Source organism: Microtus oregoni, unplaced genomic scaffold (genome assembly GCF_018167655.1).
Source record: "Microtus oregoni isolate MIOR12 unplaced genomic scaffold, Mior012 000032F_ref0000030, whole genome shotgun sequence".
In the NCBI taxonomy this organism is placed as follows: Eukaryota; Metazoa; Chordata; class Mammalia; order Rodentia; family Cricetidae; genus Microtus; species Microtus oregoni.
Window position 1 is genome coordinate 14,024,004 of NW_024543091.1, and position 21,459 is coordinate 14,045,462.

The 21,459-nt window shown below is 47.2% G+C and overlaps 1 protein-coding gene and 1 pseudogene across 2 annotated transcripts in view; both read right to left on the reverse strand.

The window, feature by feature from the left end:
- Positions 1-21,459, reverse strand: part of Rab27a (RAB27A, member RAS oncogene family) — a 49,574-nt gene that overhangs the window by 15,906 nt on the left and 12,209 nt on the right. Inside the window, exons 1-2 of one of the 2 annotated variants that reach the window (XM_041679930.1) lie at positions 12,759-12,808; positions 2,232-2,406 (exon numbers count right to left, since the gene is read on the reverse strand). In XM_041679930.1, coding sequence (XP_041535864.1) covers positions 2,232-2,384 — 153 coding nt within the window. In that variant the 5' untranslated portion in view covers positions 2,385-2,406; positions 12,759-12,808. Of the gene's footprint in view, positions 1-2,231; positions 2,407-12,758; positions 12,809-21,459 lie in introns of those variants that run through there. The other variant, XM_041679928.1, reaches the window with a different exon arrangement.
- Positions 17,480-17,799, reverse strand: LOC121465964 (annotated as a pseudogene).

Consider the following 21,459-nt stretch of genomic DNA (forward strand, 5'->3'; position numbering starts at 1 on the left):
AACCAGGCATGGTGGCATATGGTTGCAGTCCCAGCACTTGGGAGGTGAGAAACAGAAGGATAAAAAAGTCTTCCTCAGCTGTATATCAAATTGAATTTGAGACCAGCCAAGAATTTATAAGTCCCTGTCTCCAAAAAAACCAAAAATAATAAAAAAAAAATTTAAAACAATTTATTTTAGATTTTGGGGATGGGGATGCAGCTTCAAGGTAGGTTTCTCTGTGTAGCCAGGCTGTCCTAGAACTCACTATAGACCAGGCTGGCATTGAACTCAAGGGATCCCCCTGGGGGGTTGGAGAGATGGCTCAGCAGTTAATAGCACTGGCTACTCTTCCAGAGGACCCAGGTTCAATTCCCAGCATCCACATGGCAGCTCATAACTCTCTGTAACTCCAGTTCCAGGGAATATGACACCTTCGCATCAAATAAACAAGTAATAATTAAAGAAAAAAGAAATCCTCCTGCCTCTGCCTCCAGAGTGCTGGGATTAAAGGAGTCTGCTAACACTGCCCCAGCTAAAATAAAAAATAAATAAACGTATGTGCATTATATGTTAGAAATACTTTACAAAATATGTAAGTAATACAATGATTTATGCTAAAGTACCAGTCAGCTTGCTTTCTCCCAGTGTCCCCGCAATCACTCACTTCAAGAAACACTGACTTTCTGTGGCTTTTCCTTATCTCATCTGTAGAAAGAGGTCTCAAAATTATTTTATTTTTTGGGAAAGGTGGTGCACACCCTTAATCCCAGCACTCGGGAGGCAGAGACAGACGGATCTCTATGAGTTGGAGGCCAGACTGGTCTACAGAGCAAGTTCCAAGACTTCATAGAGAAGCCCTGTCTCAAACAAACAAACAAAACAACCAACAACAAATGTACCACCATGACAACTGTGAGAGCCTCTGCCCCGGAGCCACTGCAGGAGCAGGCGAGACAGCTTTGGAGTTTGTCAGGAAGCTTCCTCGAGAACCTACCACAGGCTTGTCCCTGGAGAGCCCCATCCCCAGGCCTGTCCCTGGAGAGCCCCATCTCCAGGCCTGTCCCTGGAGAGCCCCATCCCCAGGCTTGTCCCTGGAGAGCCCATCCCCAGGCCTGTCCCTGGAGAGCCCCATCTCCAGGCCTGTCCCTGGAGAGCCCCATCTCCAGGCCTGTCCCTGGAGAGCCCATCCCCAGGCTTGTCCCTGGAGAGCCCATCCCCAGGCTTGTCCCTGGAGAGCCCATTCCCAGGCTTGTCCCTGGAGAGCCCATCCTCAGGCCTGTCCTCAGCCCTAGGGTGTGACACCAACTCACCAACACACACAGTCAGCCCTAGGGTGTGACACCAGCTCACTAACACACACAGTCAGCCCTAGGGTGTGACGCTAGTTCACCAACACTTACACATGCTCTTGAAACATCACTGGTTGAGACTGCTACCATGTTCTTCAGAACAATACAAGGTAAAAATCTGCACACAGGGTCAGGGAGCAGGAGAGAGGGAGAGAGAGAGGGAAAGAGGGAGGAAGGAGAGAGGGAGGGAGAAAAGGGAAGAGAGAGAAATGGAGAGACAGCGAGAGAGACAGAGAGAGAGAGAATAAACATACACTCACAGGGATAGACATCAGATATATGATTAAAAATAACTATTTTTTAAAAGGAAAAAAGTAATATGCACTTCAATTGTGTCCAAAGGAGTTTTTTGTTTGGTTTTTCAAGACTCTGGTTTCTCTTCAGAATGTATAAATCCTTCACCTTTTTTGGTTTTGTTTTGATTTTTTTGAGACAGGGTTTCTCTGTGTACCTTTAAAGCTTGTCCCGTACTAGCTCTGTAGACCACACTGGCCTCTAACTCACAGAGATCCGCCTGCCTCTGCCTCCTAAATGTTGGGATAAAGGTGTGCGCCACCCTGGCTCATGTCCAGAGGGTTTTATATGAAGAGTCCTGAAGATTCCTAGCTACTTTCCATGGACCTGAATACAACACCCTTTCTGTTTGTTTGCTTGCTTGATTGCTTGCTTGCTTGCTTGCTTGCTTGCTTGCTTTGTAGACCCTGCTGCTTTCAAACTCATGGAGATCTTCGCATCTCTAACTCAAGAGTACTGGGATAAAGGTCTGCACCGCCACACCCAGCCACACTTTCCTGTACTAATTTTAGGTCCCAACCTTTGGCTTAATACTACAAAGCAAACAAAGTAGGTCTGTTAATGTGTTGACACAGATTAGACTCTTGTGAAGGATGTAGAACTTACCACTCTCTTTTCCCTGAAGTCAATGCCCACTGTGGTGATGAATTTGGAGTTGAATTTCCCATCTGTATACTGATACAGCACACTGGTCTTCCCCACTCCAGAGTCTCCCAAGGCCAAAAACTTAATGAGGTAATCATAATCCCCATCCGACATGATGAAGGCCTCTGGGCTTCACCTGTAAGATACAAATCAACGGAATTAGCAATGTCCACCCAAAACACTAGAATCAGGGCTGGTGGGATGGCTCCGTAGATGAAGACTTGCTGCACAGGTTGATGACCTGAGTTATCCCTGGAATCCAATTAAAGACAGGACAGAATCAAATCCACAGGGCTGTCTTCTGACCAACACATGCATGGCATGGCATGTGTGTGTGCATACACACACACACACACACACTAATTTTTTTTGTTGTTTTTTTGTTTTTTGAGACAGGGTTTCTCTGTGGTTTTAGAGCCTGTCCTGGAACTAGCTCTTGTAGACCAGGCTGGTCTCGAACTCACAGAGATCCGCCTGCCTCTGCCTCCCGAGTGCTGGGATTAAAGGCGTGCGCCACCACCGCCCGGCCACACACTAATTTTTTTACACACAAATTTTTTTAGTGATTTATTTTCATTTTATGTGCATTGATGTTTTGCCTACACATGTCTTTGGAAGGGTATTAAATTTCCTGGAACTGGAGTTACACACAGTTGTGAGCTGCCGTGTGGGTACTAAGAATTGAACCTGGGTCCTCTGGAAGAGCAGACAATGCTCTTAACCCCCAGCCACCTCTCCAGCCCACACATTAATTTTTTTTTAATTAAAAAGAAAATATATTAGAATTTTCCATTATTAACGTGACACTATTCTGTCCAATAAGTACTTCTGTTTGTTTGGGAGTCTGTCTGTCTGTCTGTCTGTCTGTCTGTCTGTCTCTGTCAGGGACTTTGCTTATTTTGAGGCAAGGTCTCAGGTAGCTCAGGTTGCCCTAGCCCTCCTGATCTTCCTGCCTCCGCCTCCCAAGTGCTTGGATTTATAGACAGTATGGACCACTGTGCCTAGCTCTCCCAAGTGCTTCTATGTGGCGCCCCCGTGTGGGAGTCTGTGAGGGACAGCAGGGCAGGGCTCACTGCCCCTGAGAACCTAGTAACTTCTGGGTGAGATGCTGTTGGGATAGTAAAGAAGTAACAGTTTAGGGTTTTTAAAGAAACATTTGTTGTATGTATGAGTTGTGTGCCTGAATGTATGCTTGCGCTACACGTGTGCAGTGCCCTTGGAGGCCAGAAGAGGGCATTAGGTCCCCTGGAATTGAAGCTACCGAGGGTAGCGAGCTGTTGGTGCTGGGAACCAAACCCAGGCCCTCTACAACAGCAGCTGGTACCCTTAACTACGGAGCCATCTCTCCGCCTAACAGTTTAGTTTCAACTTAGCATACAGGCTGTGGAACTACAAATGCGCGGGAACTCCAAGCGAGGGTGACAGTATAAGACTGGTAATTGTAAACACAGCAGGCCACAAAACAAAAACTAGCAACAAAAGAAGGGACAGCTGGGTGTGCTGCACACGTTGCAATCCAGCATTCCAGAAGGAGGGGTAGGAGGATTGCCCCTGAGTCTGGGGGCTATCCTGATCTCTACGGTGAGCTCCCAGCCAACCAGGGCTACATAGCGAAACTGTCTCCAAAAATAAGAGAAAGAGGAAGAAAAGAGAAAAGCACACATGGGCAAAGGGAAGAAGGAAGCTCGGTGCTGCACACCAGTGGCCCCAGAACTTGAAAGGCATGCAGGGGGATTCTGGGCTGGAGGCCAACTGAGCTGAGATTTTGTCTCAACGAAAAAATGTGTAGAGACAGCTGGGACAAGGTGACTTCCAGAGCTCAGTGCTTGCAGCCCCTCTTCTCAATGCTAGGTCCCAGCTCTCCCTCTTTTCACGTGGATTTTAGGCAATTTCATTTGTCTTATTCATGTTCAAGTACATGTACCATTCCCGACAGATGGCTCAGTCTATAAAGCACTTACTGTGCAAGCATGAGGACCTGCGTTCGGAGCCCTTGACACCCACGTGACAAGCCAGGCACGTGTCTGTAACCCAATCAGAGGCCAGTCAGCCTAGCTAATTGGTGAGCGCTGGATTCAGAGGCATACCCTGTCTCAAAAGATAGGGTACAGAGGGCTGGAGAAAGACACACACATGAAACAAGATGACTAACTCACTAACCCACATCAAATCCGTCTGATGGCTTCTGCGTATTCTGTCATTGTTTCCTATTGATTGGTCAAACTTCCTAGCTGTCACACTCTCTCAGGAAGTGGGTTCCATAGTGGGAATAGAAACCATAACCCCACAGCTAACTCCACCTCCACCTGGGTTGTCTACAACAGGAAGTGCTCAAAATTCTTCAAGATCAACTGAAAACACTCATCTCCCGCAGCAATCCCCACCCACAGGGGCTCTTCTTGGCAGTAACATTTGTTATCTACTTTACCTTCTCGGCAGACGCAAAAGCGCGGTGCCTGTCCAAAGAGAAATGCGTCAAGAAGTCTCTCACCATGGTGAGGGTAGGGGTGGGGGTAGACACTTTTGATTCCAGCAGGATCAAAGGGAAGCAGAGGTAGGCAGACTTCTGTGAGTTCAAGCCAGCCTGGTATATATAGAGTTCCAGGCCAGCCAGCCAGAACTACACAGTTACAGTCTCTCTCTCTCTCTCTCTCTCTCTCTCTCTCTCTCTCTCTCTCCACCTCTGGACACCTCTGGGCACCTCTTCCTGCCATGGAAGGCAGTGTTCACCCATTCATCCATCTGCACATCAGACGCCCACACCCACCCTGCTGCTCCCTTCCCTCACACTCTCCTGCCTACCCAGGTACTGGGCTCTAACACTAGGTGCTTCCTGTGGGGCTGTTAGCAAAGATTCATAGAATTAATAAATCTCAGGCAAGGACCTTTATTCATCTTCAAGCCCGCCACCTCTCCTACCCCTGCCTAACCCTCAACTGACTGACTCACCTTTCTCCCTAAAATCCAAAACTCCGAGCCCCTCAAGCTGCCATAGCTGACCTCATGACCTCTGGCCTCATGTTGCAGACATGATTGGCACTGTCAGTAAGGGTAGAGCCTCTACAAACATTTGCAGTTCTGTTTGGAAGATATGAAGGTGACACTTTACTGAGGGAGGTGGCTGTCAACAGCTTCTCCTTGCAGACACATAGGACACAGGATTAATGATGTCTCCAACCGAGGACCATCTGGGGATAGATGCCTGGCTCCATGATATACAGAAACACGAGCAGATCCAGATAAACTCAGGTCATCTGGGAAGGAATGGGGGTTTCCACCTGCAGCCAAGGGGCTCTAGTTCAACAAAGCAAGTGAGCAAAGACCTTAGCTGTTTCCTTTGTTCTTTATGTTAATTTGGGAAAAGCTGGTCAGTCGTATACCTATATTTTATTTTTTTAATATACAATCAGACCCTCCCTCCCAAGTCCTGGCTGTCCTGGAACTTGCTCTGTAGACCAGGCTGGTCTCAAACTCAGAGATCCACCTGCCTCTGCCTCCCAAATGCTGGGACTGAAAGTGTGTACCACCACCATCTGGCCAGACTATTTTTATTGATGATGTTGTTACCTTTGTTGTTGTTGTTGTTATTTTGTTTTTCCAGACAGGGTTTCTCTGTACAGTCCTAACCATTCTGGAACTAACTGTGTAGACCAGGCTAACCTCAAACTCGTAGATCTGCCTTTCTCTGCCTCCTGGAATTAAAGACATGTGCCACAATACTGATTGTATTTTGTTTATTTATTTTATTTTTTAAATTAAAAAAATAAGCCTACTGGTATTGTGCATGTCTTTAATCCCAGCAATCAGGAGGAAGCAGCAGGTAGATCTCTGTGAGTTTAAGGCCAGCCCAGTCTACAGAGATAGTTCCAGTACCATCAGGGTTACACAGTAAAATCCTGTCTCAAAATACAAAAATAAAGAAAATAAAACCCAAGGGGCTAGAGAGATGGCTCAGTGGTTAAGAGTACCTGTTGCTCTTACAGAGGACCTGGGTGGGCTTGGTTCCCAGCACCCACACCAGGCAGCTACAACCAACCACCTGTACACCCAGCTCTAGAACCTGATGCTCTCTGCTTACCTCTCCACACACCGCACACAGCCACAAACCCATGCATGCAAAATAATAACAACAACAACAACTCTTAAAAAGAGAGAGATGATAATACATACTTCACACAACTGCTCTGAGGACAGAATAAGATGCTCTTTGTGGAGATCCCAGCACAATGTTTTGCCCATACTAAGCCACCCTGCTTGGGGCAGGGGTAGGGGTGGGAGGGTATGCTTATGAGAACTCCTCTAAGAGGTGAACTGGACTTGCCATGCAAGCATGAAGACTTGCATTCAGATCCTCAGGAAAAAAAAAATCTGTGTGCCCAGAGCTGGGGAGGTAGAGACAGAAGGGTCCCCAGAGCCCACAGTGAGTCAGCAGGACTAGTCTATTCTGTGAGCTGCAGTGTCAGTGAGAGATCTGGAGAGTGATGGAGGGCACCTGACGCCAGTGTCTGGTTTTCACATGTGCATACACACACAGTTCTGTGAGGCTGACTGACTAATTCAGCCTCCCTCAATGAAGGTAGGCAGTCGGGATGCTGCAGACCCAAGCCTGTCCTACCTAGGTTTCTACTGCTGTCATAAATACAGTGACCAGAAGATGGGGGAGGAGAGGCTTTATTTCAGCTTACAGTCCAGAGTCGTGCCCCCCCTTCCCCCCCCCCCCCCCCCCCCCCCCGCGCCCCTCATGGCAGGAACTCAAGGGGAGGACCCTGAAGGCAGGAACCAAAGCAGATACCATGGAGTAGTACTGTTTATGGGCTCTGAGACTTGCTCAGTCTGCCTTTTTATTCACCCCGGACCAGCAGCCCGTGGGTAACAGTGAGTTGGCCCCTCCCACTTTAATCACCAATCAGGACAATTCATCACAGGCTTGGCCCCCCAGGTCAGCCTGGTGGAGGAATTTTCTCAGCTGAGGTTCCCTCTTCCCAAATGTCTCTAGCTTGTGTCTGGTTGACAAAAGTTAACCAGCCCATTAACTAGGTTATCTCAGGCTGGGCAGTCTCTTTACCAGCTGTCCCACACCTCTGTGCGACCTAACAGCCCTGATGGAACCTCGGGGCCCCCAGATCCAAGTCCGGGAGGAAGGACTGTTTCGGCCCCCCTGCAGGGTCAGAAAGCTCCAGGCGGCTCCAGAGAGAGCAGGACACTTCCCACTCAGTGCCTCCTCTCTCCTCCTTACACAAATATTTTTCGAAGTGCTCCCCACCCTCATTCTCATCAGACTAACAATAGAAAGCAAAGAACACCCATTTCCTCAACACCAACCACAGTGAGATAAGTGCCTGCAAGACGGAGAGCTTCCTTATTTAAAAAGAAAAAAAAAAAGTGGGGCCTGGAGTTGAAGCTATTCCAGAGGCTAAGGCTAAGGCACGAGGAAGACAGAAACGACAGGCCAGCCTGTGCAGTTTAGTGAGACCTCACCTCAAAATAAATAATGAAAAAGACCCTGAGACTATCGGGGGGGGGGGGGGGGGGGTAGAGCGCCTGACTAGCGATGTGAGGCCCTAGGTTTAATTCCTAGTACCCAAATACCAAAAACAAAATAAACAAAAATTCTAAACACTTGTTTTCCGGAGAGTGAAAAAGGAAATTGGTTTCAGTTCAAATCAAAGGGAGAGCGGAGAGGAGACCACGCCTGTAACCCCAAGACTTAGGAAGCTGAATCAGGAGGATTACTGGGCCACATAGCAAGCTGGTCTCAGAAAATTCAATCAAAAGAGGGACGCACTGCGGAGCAGCTGCCAGACGCCACAGACAGCACCAGACGTGGCTATTTTTATCTATTTATCGTCCTTACACCTGCACAGATTGATAACACAGAGAGAGTGCCTTCCCCGTAGAGTCTGTTTGCCTGGCTCCAAATTCTAACTCTTCTTCCTACTTCAGCTTTCCATAGCCTGGTCTTCTTGAAGGAGCCTCATCCCTTACGCTGTAAAACGAGACAACAGCCATTCTGCCTCTGAAATAAACAGACCGACAAACAGGCAAACTTAGCTTGCTTTTTTACCTTTTTCTAAATTTTTGAGATTATTTTATAACTATTTCGTTTCTCCCTTCCCTTTTCTCCCTCCAAACCCTCCCACAAGCCCCTCCTTGGTCCCTTTTTCTCATTAAGTATTATTGCTCACACACATCTGTATATGCATGTATGTTTTTGCTCACACTTCCAGATAGCAGGCCATCATTTCAGAAAGTGACCATGACAGGGACTGGAAGCAGCTGGGCACACCATACCCACAGTCAAGAGCAGAGGGGATGAATGCATGCACACACGCTTGGCGGTCAGCTCTTCCTCCACTCTTCTGCAGCGCAGGGCTCAGCCGCAAGGGATGCTTTAACGGCTATCACTAAGGTGATCAAGACAATCCAGTTCAGACCGTCTCACAGGCCACTCCATCTTCACCATCCCTTCCTGAGACTCTGCCCAAGTGGCATTAGGTTGTGTCAAATCAACAGGTAAAGCCAACTGTCCTAACGGCCTCCTAAGCTCAGAAACATGACTTATAGACTAGGGGAGCTCACAGGACGATTTCAGCCAAGTGATTGGTTCAAGTGTTCAATCATTGCAACTTATTAGCAGTATAGAGGTTTTTGTTATTTTTCTGTTTATTTTATGAGAATGGGGCATGTGTAGAGGTCAAAGGGGAACTATGCAGAAGTTAGTTCTCTCCTTCCACCACATGGGTTCCAGAGACCAATTCAAGCCATCGTGCTTGGCAGCAGTATCTTTCTTTACCCAGTAAGCCATCTTGCCCATGTCCTGGCAATGAGTGCAGGTTTGGTTGCTGCTGTTTAGAGAGAGAGGGTCCCACTGTGTAGCCCTGGCTGACACAGATCTTGCTACATATATCAGTGTGGCCCCAAACTCACTGAGACCTCCCTGTTATGTCTTCTGAGTGCTACAATTAAAGGTGAGTACCACCATGCCCAGATGGCAATTAAAAAAAAAAAATCTTTTGTTTCCTTTAGTGGTGTTCGGCATCAAATTGGGACCTTGTACATGTTAAGTAAGTCCTCGACTGCTGGGGCTATAGTCTCAGTCCTAAAACCCATTCTTACTATTAATTCAGTCTGTACCTGAATGTTCAGAAAGACATGAAGTGGGGAAAAGCAGCAGCTTGAAGAAAACTTAGGTGCTGTCAGTTCCAGTGTCCACCAAGGACTCTAAACTGTTGCCATCCCTTCCCAGTTGACCCTGAAGAACAGGAAGTGGTAATAGGAGCGCCCAAGCGACAGGGGAGGGGCCATTAGACCTTTCCTGAGTAGATTTAGAGGACCAGTTTTCATGGCTCAGAGGAAATGGTAGGGGTTTTTGTTGTTGTTGTTGTTGTTTTTCCCCAGTGTGGACCATTCATTTACTTCCTCAAGAGGACTTTCTATACTTACTGCCAAAGCCTCTTTGGGGGTCACAGGGATTAAGGGAATTTCCCAGAATGCTGGGTGTGTAGTACTAACCGTTTAAGACAAGTACCTCTCGCTTTACATACACTCTAGTGGGAGGGAGGACACAGCTTTCTGTGTGTAGAGTACAGGCGTGGTTGATTGTCTTCCTGAGTAATAGCTTAAATAATGTGGAAGGAGCCTCACAATGCACACAGCTATGTGGCATTGTCTTAGAATGCCAGCTCACAGCTGGGCATGACACCCTGAAGCTAAGCTGTCTCCAGGAATTTGATAAAAATGAAGAATGTGCCAAGTCCACTCCCAGTGGGTGGCTGCTCTCTTGTGGGTCCAAGGGAGATGGTGAAGAACAGGCCAGGAGCCAGGATCTTCTACAGAGCGACAAACACCACACCCTCCTGGGTAAAGCGAGCAGTGAAGTGGCTGAGTGTGGATCAACTCAGTCAGAGCTTCATCGCTCCAGGCAGCTCAGGGCTCGCAGCCGTGAGTGGCTCTTCGCTCCAGGCAGCTCGGGGCGTGAACCCCATCTTCGCCTGTAAGCCGGGTGCTTCCCACCCAAACTAGAGAATGACACTAAGAAATGACATTCCTCAAAGATATGAGAGAAAACACTCTCCAAGCATGGAACTAGGGGAGCAACTGACGCCTCCTGGAAGATAGGCTACCTACAAGTCCATGTGCGAGTCACAGGCTCTGCAGCTACAAAATGTAGGGGTTATTAATTATGCCAGACATCACCAGCTCCTAGGCCGCTGTAGAGACAGCGCTTCTGCCACAGCAGCCAGACTGGATGGTACCATAAAGCAGAGGGCATTGAAGGACCCAAGGGTGGAAAGAGAGTCTCCAACACTGTACAACACCGACGCCTTTCGGAAGCCCAGGTGGGGAGTCTGTGCAGACTGGTTCTCTCGGAACATGGACTTACATGAGCCACCCGCTTGGGAAAGGCACCAGAACAAGAAGCAACTCTTCACTCTATGAAGGGACAATGATGCTCTCTTATTCCGAGAAAAATGTGAATTATATGTCTATTCATGTGATGAAAGCAGTTATACAAACAACCCCAAGCTGATACAGGACCTCACTCAGAGTTGACTTTATAAGAAAGAGATGAGGGTTCTACATTTTCTCATCCATAGAGAAAATTGGGTTCTGGGTATTTTAACACCCTGTTCTTTCTGTACCCATTCATTTATCCACCAGGGCGTTATTTTCACTGGGTTTTACAAAGGAGTGGTGTTTCCAGTATGCTGTAATCAAATCTGGCTTCTTTAACGTAAGGTACAAAACATAACTTTTCTGTGCCGAGTTCCCGCATGCAGCACTCCTACCTCAGCACCCCACCCTGAAGGTCAAGCTGCACCCCTGGCTTGGCACAGAGATGCTCACAAAGGCTGCTCTGGGGGACCAGACACAGCTTCACTACGCGGCGGCCTCCCTCACACCCTAATCAAGCACATCAAACAGAGCTGTTCTGTAGCCATGGTAACGGGCTCTTTAGGTCCTGGGTGGCTGCTCAAAGCACTCAACATTTCCAGCTGGCTTTCATTTGTTGAGTCACACATAAGCCCCTGCCCCCAACACACGTAGCATTTTAACAGCCAACATCACGCCATGGGCTCATCGGCCGTCTTCTTCATCTTTTGGCTCTCTTGTCCCACCTTTCCAGATTTTCTCCCCCAAAGCTGACATCAGCAGCCAACCAACACGAGTGCTTTCCTTTGGAAACGCAGTAAGAGGCCGTGCAAGCTTCTGCATATTTGACCCTTCTCAGTAAGTTCCCATGGAACTGGGTCCCTGGTTTGGGTTCACCACGACATAACTGACTCACAGAGATCCACCTGCCTCTGTCTCCCAAGTGCTGGCATTAAAACTGGCACTACCACCGGCCCATGACAAAACAGAGAAGACAGGGGGTGCACCTATCACAAGTTTACCCCAACATGGCTGTAAAAATTTCTACCATGCACCAACCCAGTTCTTCCCCCACCTCCCCCAAGATAGATAAGATGTGTAGCCCTGGCTGTCTTGGAACTTGCTCACTCGCTTGACCAGGCTGGCCTTGAACTCAGAGATCTGCCTGCTTCTGTCTCCCAAGTGCTGGGATCAAAGGCATGTGCCACCACCAGTGGGCTCAACCCAGTTCTTTAAAATGATAAAAAAAAAAAAACAGTGTAATAGGCTCAGAAAATCGACCTATTATCTGATGTTTAATGCCACTAAAATAGAATTCTTTTTTAAAAAAACTATTAGGTTCTCAGTCATGTGAAAAGATTCTGAGGAGCATCATTAAAAAGAGCCCTGGGGCTGGAGAGGTGGCTCAGGGGCTTAGAGCACTTGCTGCTCTTGCAGAAGACCTAGGTCTGATTTCCAGTTTCCACAGAGATAGAAATGTGGAAAAAATGACTCACACCCATCTGTAAGGCCAGTTTCCGGGGATCTGACATCCTTTTCTGGCTTCTAACGGCACCAGACGTGTACATATATGTGAAAAAAATCCATACATATAAAAACCCTAGCTTTGATAGGTAAGGCATGGTGGAGCATATCTTTAATCCCAGAACTCAGGAGATTCCAGAACAGCCTGGTTTACTGAGTAAGTTCCAGGCTAGACCAAGAGGCATAGTGAGACCGTGTCTCAAAAGCGAACAACAAGCAGGTCTGATAAGGGTGGCCACTACCACGTAAGGAAGGTTCAAGGTATTCAGTATGCACGGAGGTGGACACAATCTGGCTTTTCTCTGTGACATCCGAGGACACAAATAAAGGACCCTGGACACTTGATTCTACTTTTCCAGGAGAGGTCCAAGGGATGGTAACACAGCTCTGTATAACCATTGACCGCAGGGCAGGATTTCCTTTCATAGAGGCATGAATGGGACATTAGAATTCCAAGCCTTTGTCATTAGGGATCACTAAATCTGCCTTCTAGGTTTTTCTCTCCACTTGTAAGTTTGCAGTACATATTCAATTACCCCCGAATATCATAGTCTTTAATAAATGAATCCAAAGGAATGAAAATAAGCTTACCTAGAGGACGAGGTCTGATCAAATACACTTCTGACCGCGTCTTGGCAGACTCTCCTCTGCTCCACCTTTCCTATGTAGATGTGGGTTCTAAGAACTCACTGTTTGCGTGTCTATCGGCATCTGTTTACCGAATGGGCGTGCCTTGAGTTCACTTCTGCAGAAGCACAGAGGAGCTGCACCACCACCCATTCATTTTCCTCCGGCCTGGGAGACGCTAGCTTGCTGTTATTGTTGGTTTCTAACTCTACTGCAGTGTAATTAGTAACTTTGGGCCTGCATGACACCAAACTTGCAGGGATGTAAGACGACTTTTGTATTGTTTGTGGTATAGCCCAGCTAAGCACTTTGTGGTGGTCTGAATGATCCCCAGAGGCTCATATTGGAACGTCTGGTTCCCAGTTGGCAGACTGTTTAGGAAGGATCAGGAGGCGTGGTCTTGTTGGAGGAGGTGTATCACTGAGTGTGGGCGCCGAGGTATCAAGAGCCCACTCCAGGCCCAGTCCTGGGCTCTCTCTCTCTCTACCTGCAACTTGTGGATCAGACAGAAGGGTCCTCTGCAAAGGCAGCCAGTGCTCTGAACCACTGAGCCGCCTCTCCAGTCCTGGGAAGGCAGACCTTCAAAGGGTGATATTACGGAACTTCTCAACACGTCAGTTTCAAGTTGGATCACCTTTCCCCATAATTTTCACATGCAAGTGCTAAGTTGCAGTATCTCAGGATGGAACCTTTTTCTTTTTTTTTTTTAATATTTATTTATTTACTATGTATACAATATTCTTTCTGCGTGTATGCCTGAAAGCCAGAAGAGGGCACCAGACCTCATTACAGATGGTTGTGAGCCACCATGTGGTTGCTGGGAATTGAACTCAGTACCTTTGGAAGAACAGGCAATACTCTTAACCACTGAGCCATCTCTCCAGCCCCTGGAACCTTTTTCATAGATAGAACTTTTAATGAACGCAGTCAGGGGTTAAAAGAGATTCAAAGAACGGGCCCAAAAACCAATATAGCCATTTTCTTTCTAAGAAAGAAGAATCTCAGGTGATGAGATGGATTGCCACCTCAAACTTGAGGACCCGAATGCCAACCCCAGAACTCATATAAAAAGTGGGCATGGGAGTAGACCGCTGTAATCCCAGCCCTGTGGAAGCAGAGACCAGGTTTGCAGGTCAGCCAGCATTGCCGAACTAGAGAGCCACGGGCTCCAAGGGAAACCTTGTCTCGGTACAGAAGATGAAAGCCAGGTGGTGGTGGCGCGTGCCTTTAATCCCAGCACTCGGGAGGCAGAGGCAGGTGGATCTCTGTGAGAGTTCAAGGCCAGCCTGGTCTACAGAACAGCCAGCATTGCACAGAGATACCTTGCCAAAAAACAAACAACCCAACAAAAGAAAAGGTGGAAGCCACAGAGGAGGATATCTGAGGTCGCCCACCAGTCTCCACACTCAGCAGTACCGGAACACATCCACACAGAGGAAGTTTGGTCTCCAACATGCACGGAAGGAAGACAACATGGAGAGGCATGGAGAGAGGGCAGGAATGGCTTCTCCCTTGAAACGAAGACATTGACAAGTTGGAGAGCCACCAGCACCAAACTGCCCCAAAGCGGAAAGATTGATGTAAGAGACCATTTCCACTCAGTGCTTCCCCGTTCCAACCTCTGAGATGGGGCCTGCACTTTCAAACCTAACACAATTAACCGTTTCATTAGCTAGAAATTGGCTCGGCAGACCTAGGAACCACTCTAAGAAAAAACAAGAACAGACGAAAAACCATACCTGAGGCAGGAGAGGAGAACCCGGTGTGTTTTTCTAAACCTTTAGCCTGGAGTTGCCAAGGCACAACAACTGACAACTTGGGATCACACCTCCTCGTCTACAAAGTCACTTTTTGTCTAATGTCACAACAAAGAGAACCGGCAAAGGCTAAAATAGCCTACTTAGGAACACTTTCCCAAAGAGTCTCTTGGAAAGCAGTCTACCCTACCCGATTTTGAAGCCAGGCTTCTCCACAGAAAGCCACAATCCGGCTAATGCGTCTCAGCTGCTGGTCATATGGCTGGGCGAAGCAGTCAAGTGATTTCCCCGGGGTCAATCCGGCGGGCTCTCTCACACAGAGCAAGCAGACTGTTAACTGTGCCGGGCTTTGGGGGCAGTGCCTCCCCTCTTACTTTCCCTCCATCATGAAGGCACCTGTGGTTTCTTACTGTGATTTCTCTACAAAGGCAAAGCTTGACCCAAACAGACAGCAGGGAAGAGCACCTGCAAGTGACTGGCCAGAGAAGGAGTTCCACCTGCTCCGCCCGCACCCAGACACCCACTAGCACCCCCAAGTCATCATGTTCTGCCTTCAGGGTGCCTACCTTGCTCTCTGTCGCTCCAGTCCGGCCTTTCCCCTCCCGGAGTCTTCAGGAACTTCAGTAACTACAGCTCCGCCTGCCCTCTCCTCTCGCATTTCCCATTGGTCACATCTTCCCTAGTCTCGTCCCATTTCCATTAAAAAAAAAAAAAAAATCTGATCTGGATGACCGTGACAAAACACTTATTTGGTGTTCTGGCTGCAAATGTGGCCACACCTCTGACCCAAGCCCCTCAAAATACGCAAACTGTTCTTTCCGCAAGACAAAGGAGAGGCCAGAACTCTCCTCCAGAAAGCCCGTGAAAGGGGGCTGGAGAGAAGACCCTGCAGCTCAGAGCACCCATCGCTCTTGCAGAGGTGGGAGCTGTCGTGTAGATCCTGGGAACTGAATCTGGGTCCTCTGCAACAGTAGTATGGGTGTTTATACATAAGACCAAAACAAATAAATTATTTAAAATTTTTATTTTGTTGTATATGTGTGTCTTTTCGTCTTTATGTGTGGGCAGGTGACTGAGGAGGTGTTAGATCTCCTAGAACTGGAATTACAAATGGTTTTGAGTGTCCCAATACAAAGTGAACCCAGGTCCTCTACAAGAGCAGCATGTGCTCTTAACCCCTGAGCCGTCTCTCCAGCTCCCAATAAATAAATATGTCATACACATTAACAAAATGGACAAAAACAACAAGATCATCAAGATATTTGACAACAAAACAAAAACTTTAAGGGGTTGGAGAGATGGTTCAGTGAGTGGTTAAGAGCAGTGGCTGCTCTTTCAAAGGACCTGGGTTCAATTCCCAGCATCCACATGGCAGCTCACAACTGTCTGTAACTCCCATTCCGGGGAAATCTGACACCCTCATACACATATACACGCACATAAAATAAAAATACATAAATCATTTTTTTTTGATTTTTCGAGACAGGGTTTCTCCGTGGCTTTGGAGCAAGTCCCGGATCTAGCTCTGTAGACCAGGCTGGTCTCGAACTCACAGAGATCCGCCTGCCTCTGCCTCCCGAGTGCTGGGATTAAAGGCATGTGCCACCATCGCCCGGCACATAAATCATTTTTAAAGATATTTGAAAAAGATCAACCTTTTGATGACAAAAGTTCTCAACAAATCAGGTATAGGGGAATTCCCCATGTCACAGCCAGGGACACATGTGATGAAGTCACAGCCCACATCCTTGTCACTGCTGAGATGCTGAAAGCCTTCCTCAGGCTAAGGCCAAGACAGATGCTCACGCTCATCACTGCCTTCAGCATGGTCCTAAAGGTCACAGCTGGAACAACCAGGTACAAGAGAGGAACTAGAGCATCCCAGTAAGAACAACAGAAGGGGGCTGGAGAGATGGCTCAGAGGTTAAGAACACTGGCTACTCTTCCAGGGGTCCTGAGTTCAGTTCCCAGCAATCACATGCTAGCTCACAATCTATAATGAGATTTGGTGCCAGAACACTATATACATAATAGATATATAGATAAATCTTAAAAAAGAAAGAAAGAAAGAAATGACAGAGGGGGCCGAGGAACTCGTGCTGAGTTCAAGCCCCAGTACCAAGCTAATAAGTTAAATAGCTCTTTGCTGGCAATATGAACCTATCTACAGAGAATACTAAAGATTACACAATGCTCCTGCACATACACACACCACATACATACACGCATGTTCATGTGCACACATATACATACATGTTCACATACACACACACACTCCTATGGAATCACCCGAACAGGAAGATGGAAATGGGACATGGTGATGCACATTTATGATCACAGTACTCAGAGCCTGAGGTGAAAGGACAGAACAAGTTCCAGCCTGGCCCGAGCTGCACAGTAAGACCCTGTCTCAAAAAGAAAATGGGATTCCTAATTCCAAACTATTACAAAACTACAGTAATCAAAACAGTAAGGTACTGCCATGAAAACAAACACACTAGTGGTACAGAACAGAGAATTTAGAAATAAACTCACACAAATGGTTACTTAATTTTCTTATTTTGTTTTTTTTTTTTTTGAGACAGAGTTTCTCTGTGTAGGCCTAGCTGTCCTGAAACTCATTCTGTAGACCAGGCTGGCCTCAGATTCACTGAGATCTGCCTGCCTCTGCCTCCTGAGGGCTGGGATCAGATGCCCAGCTGGTTACTTAGTTTTCAATGAGAGAGCCAAGAACACATAATGGAAACAGATTAGAGACTCCTCATGGGTGTAAATTGGCTATCCACAGGCACAAGAGTAAAACAAGATATCCTACACAAACGTCAACTCAATGCAACAACAGTCTTTTCTTCCTCCCGACAGCTCTTATTTTATTCTAACAGTCTCGTTGTACATGGTCCACAGCATTCAAATAAGAACTCAAATAAATCAGATGTTAAAGTTTTGTCTTCCAGTATCATCACCAATGATGCCATGTTTGCCAATTCTCTCCCCAATATAAAACCACATTCGTACCTCAGTGTCCACCAAAACACTCAACCTAGCTCCCTTAACTGTGAGCTGTCTGAAGCTGCCAGATTCAGCACTTTGGATCATTTCTTTTTCATGCTCTGAATAAGCTTTAGGGAACTCAGCAGGGGTTGTTGAAACCAGTGCCAAAATGTGGCCAGTCCAGACTTGGATTAAATCACAGCAGCGTTTACCAGCTCCAGGGCCTTCCTGTTGAGGTTATGGACAAACTGGGCCATGGTCTAATGTGCAAAGTCCATTGTCCCAACCAGTGGCCGAATCTGGAATAAAGCCTTAAAGGAGAAGCCTGAAAATGTAAAACTCCTAGAAGAAACCAGCAAAAGGAAAAAAAGCATGGTAGGACAAGTCTGTAGCGGCAGAAGGATTGCATGGCCAGTCTGGCCTGCATAGCCAGTCCCAGGCCAGGCTACACATTGAGAAACTCTGTTTCAATATAAAACCAAGCCGAAACCTCTACTGTCTGTGGAGTGGAAAGGGACTGACGTTGCATATGTGTGGGAGAGGTGTGGGGGAAAATGAACTAACCACTCTTATTCCACAATCGAGTGTCAAGAGACAACACCTAAACATGAAAAAAAAATGGCCAAGGAAATATGTGTGTCATTTAGAGCCTAGACGTGAGAGGACCAGCAAAGTCAGCAAGCTGAGTGACAAGGGAGCTGGAAAGGGCTCGGGGTGGAGAGCCTGCTGGGTTTTTGTTTAGTTTTTGCTTTTGTTTTGTTTTAATAATAAGCCTGGCTTTAATCCCAGCGCTCGGGAGACAGAGGCAGGTAGATCTCTGTGAGTTCGAGGCCAGCCTGGTCTACAGAGAGAGTTCCAGGACAGTCAAGGCTGTTACACAGAGAAACCCTGTCTCAAAAAAAAAAAAAAAAAAAAAAAAAAAAAAAAAAAAAAACAAATAATAGCCAGGTGGGAGGTAGAGGCAGGCGAATCTCTGTGAGTTCGAGGCCAGCTTGGTCTATAGAGCTAGTTCCAGGACAGGCTCCAAAGCTACAGAGAAACCCTGTCTCGAAAAACTAAATAAATAAATAATATAATATACTAATAGTAATACTAATAAGCCTTATAGAACAATATTTTATGTAACCTTGATTTAAAAATTAATTAATGCAGATAAAATGTGGTTGTTTTTCTTGAGTGATCCAGGACATCAGAATAGACATTCTGAACTGGCCACACTGTCTCTAGGACTGAGGACCTACCCTGACATAGGACACTAAGGCCCTGCACTCTGGGGAAGGACTGTGCAAACCACTCCAGCGGTGGAGCCTCGAGAAAATCACCCCACCTTTCTGCCCCGCTGGCCCCTTTGTGAAACCAGAAAAGAAACAGGATTACGTTAGAAGGACCAGATTACACAATGCCTCTAAAGTACTTAAACCTGTTTGTGGGGACAGCAAGATGGCTCACTGGGTATGGGCGCCAGGTCTGAGACCTGAGTTTGATCCCCGGAAACCACATGAAGGAAGAAGAAAATCAACTTTTCCATGCATGCGCTGTGGCACAAAAGAGACAGCATGCACACGCGCACACATACGCACACAAGTAAAGAAACAGTGCTCTTTTTAAAAAGCTGTTTGGCCTGGGGTATATGATTAGTAACAGCCATTGCCACAAAAGCTAACTTGCCTCGTTAATAAATGGCTCCTGCTGGCTGTATTGCTTTTCGCGTCTTTTACTAGTTTGTATTTCATTTTCCCTGCCCCATCCAGGCTGTCAATCAGCCAGCTGTCCCTCCACACAGTCATCAATGTGCCTTTTAGAACAAGTTCTGGCATCTTCCAGTGTGCTGTTCCTTACTGATGAGGCACGGGGACACCAAACAGCGAAGGAGACTGAGCAGTGTGTGGCACAGAAGGAAAAGGGCACTGACATATGGCCCAGAAGTCTTGACTGCAGCAGGCTGGCAAGTTTCGCTATACCAATCATCTGGGTGAGTGAACAGAACCCTGGAGGCTGATTTCCTTACCGTCACCCGTGGGTCAGGAGGTTCCCGACATGGTGACTAACTCTCCCAGTTTGTCAGAGACCATCAGAGTTAAGGCCCTAAAAGGCCTACAACCCAAGAAACTGGGTCTCTGGCCTGGATCTTATCAACTGTAAAACCAATGCCGGCTACTGTTTTGAAAAGCCGCTGAAGACTAGAGACAGTGTTTCCATAATTCTGTGTGTGTGATATCTGTGGCTCCAGCTGTGCCCAGTGGGAGGCACTCTAACTTTGGCTGAAGAAGCATTCTTAGCAAGAAGTAGGCAAAGTGCTCTAATGATTAAAAGCCCTCACTGGCTGCCCTTGCAGAGGACCTGGGTTCAGTTCCCAGCACCCACATGGTGATTCACAACCATCTGTAACTCCAATTCCAGGGGATCCACCACCCTTTTCTGGCCTCCGAAGGCACTGCACACACATGGTACATGGACATACATGCAGGCACACACTCATTACAAATAAATAAATCTTTTAAGAAATTTTAATAGTTCAATAACATTAACCACTCTCCTCTACAAAGACTAGTGCCAACTCTATTTTCATACAGATTATCTTTTGCCCACCATGAGAGCACTGAAGGAGTGTGTGTGTGTGTGTGTGTGTGTGTGTGTGTGTATGCACACGTGTGTGTGTGCTGCTTATCAAGAGTTGTGCACCTAGGTTTTTCAGCTTACTGCATTTCCATTTATCTATTTTGTATGCATGTGTGTGCAGGTGTCTGTGTGGTTGCCCACACCACAGCCCCCACGTGGAGGAAGAGGAGAGCTTTAGAGAGTTGGTTCTCTTCTTCTACCGTGTAGGGCTCAGGGATTAAACTCAGGTGGTCAGGCTTGGCAGCAGGCACCTTTACCCACTGAGTCATTTCCTCAGCATCTTGTTTCTTCTTCGTTTTTAGATGAGATGGTGTCTCTCACTGACTGACCACTTACAGGTTTGACTCGGCTGGGTGGCCAGCAAACCCCGTTTTTGTTTCCTCGGTGCTGGGATTATTACGCACACCACACAGCACCTGGCTTGGTTGTTTGTTTGTTTTGTTTTGAAACAGGGTTTCTCTGTATAACAGCCCTGGCTGTTCTCGAATGCATGCTGTAGACCAGGCTGGCCTCAAACTCAAGAGATCTGCTTACCTCTGCCTCCGAGTGCTGGAATTAAAGGCCTATTCCACCATGCCCAGCAACACATCTGGCTTTTGTATGTGGTTCTGGGGATTGAACTCAGGTCCTTATGTCTGTGCAGTAAGCACTTTAGGGATTGGGCATGTCCCTAGAACTGCCTGGGGTATTTATTGTAGTAAGAAAAGAACAGACACATGAACTCACAAAGGCTGCCAGGCACCACACCTGAAGTCTGTTTTCAGAGCGTGTCTTACTGTCCTCCTTCACAGTGGTGCCAAGTCATTTAGTGCCCCACTGGGCTGCCAAATGACTCACTATGTCAATCCCATCTGAAAAATACGGGCTCTTATCATTGAGTACATGAAACCCCTTTCTGACCTCAAAGCTGAAGCAATTCACTATTCCATAGATGTTAACTGCGGTTCGCAGGAAGTTGCTCACATCTGAACTCCCCCCACACACAAGGACAACGTTGCCATAGGAAAGGTTACAAAACTGGGGGGGGGGGAGTAACAGAAATGATCAGAAGAAGTTGCTCAAAACCAACACAACAGGCTGGCAGCCTTGAAGAGACAGCCAAGCCACAGAAGCATCCAGGTGCCCGAGACTTCGCTTCGCTACAAAATGCCACCCATTTGCCTTCCTATTTCTTCTGCTAGTTTCCCCGTCAGCACCCAAGACCTCCGAGTACCACAAGACCTCCAGGAGCCTAGAGGATGTATGGTCTGTTCCAACCAGCTAGGGGAGGCGACAGCTCCAGACATACATTCCCAAGT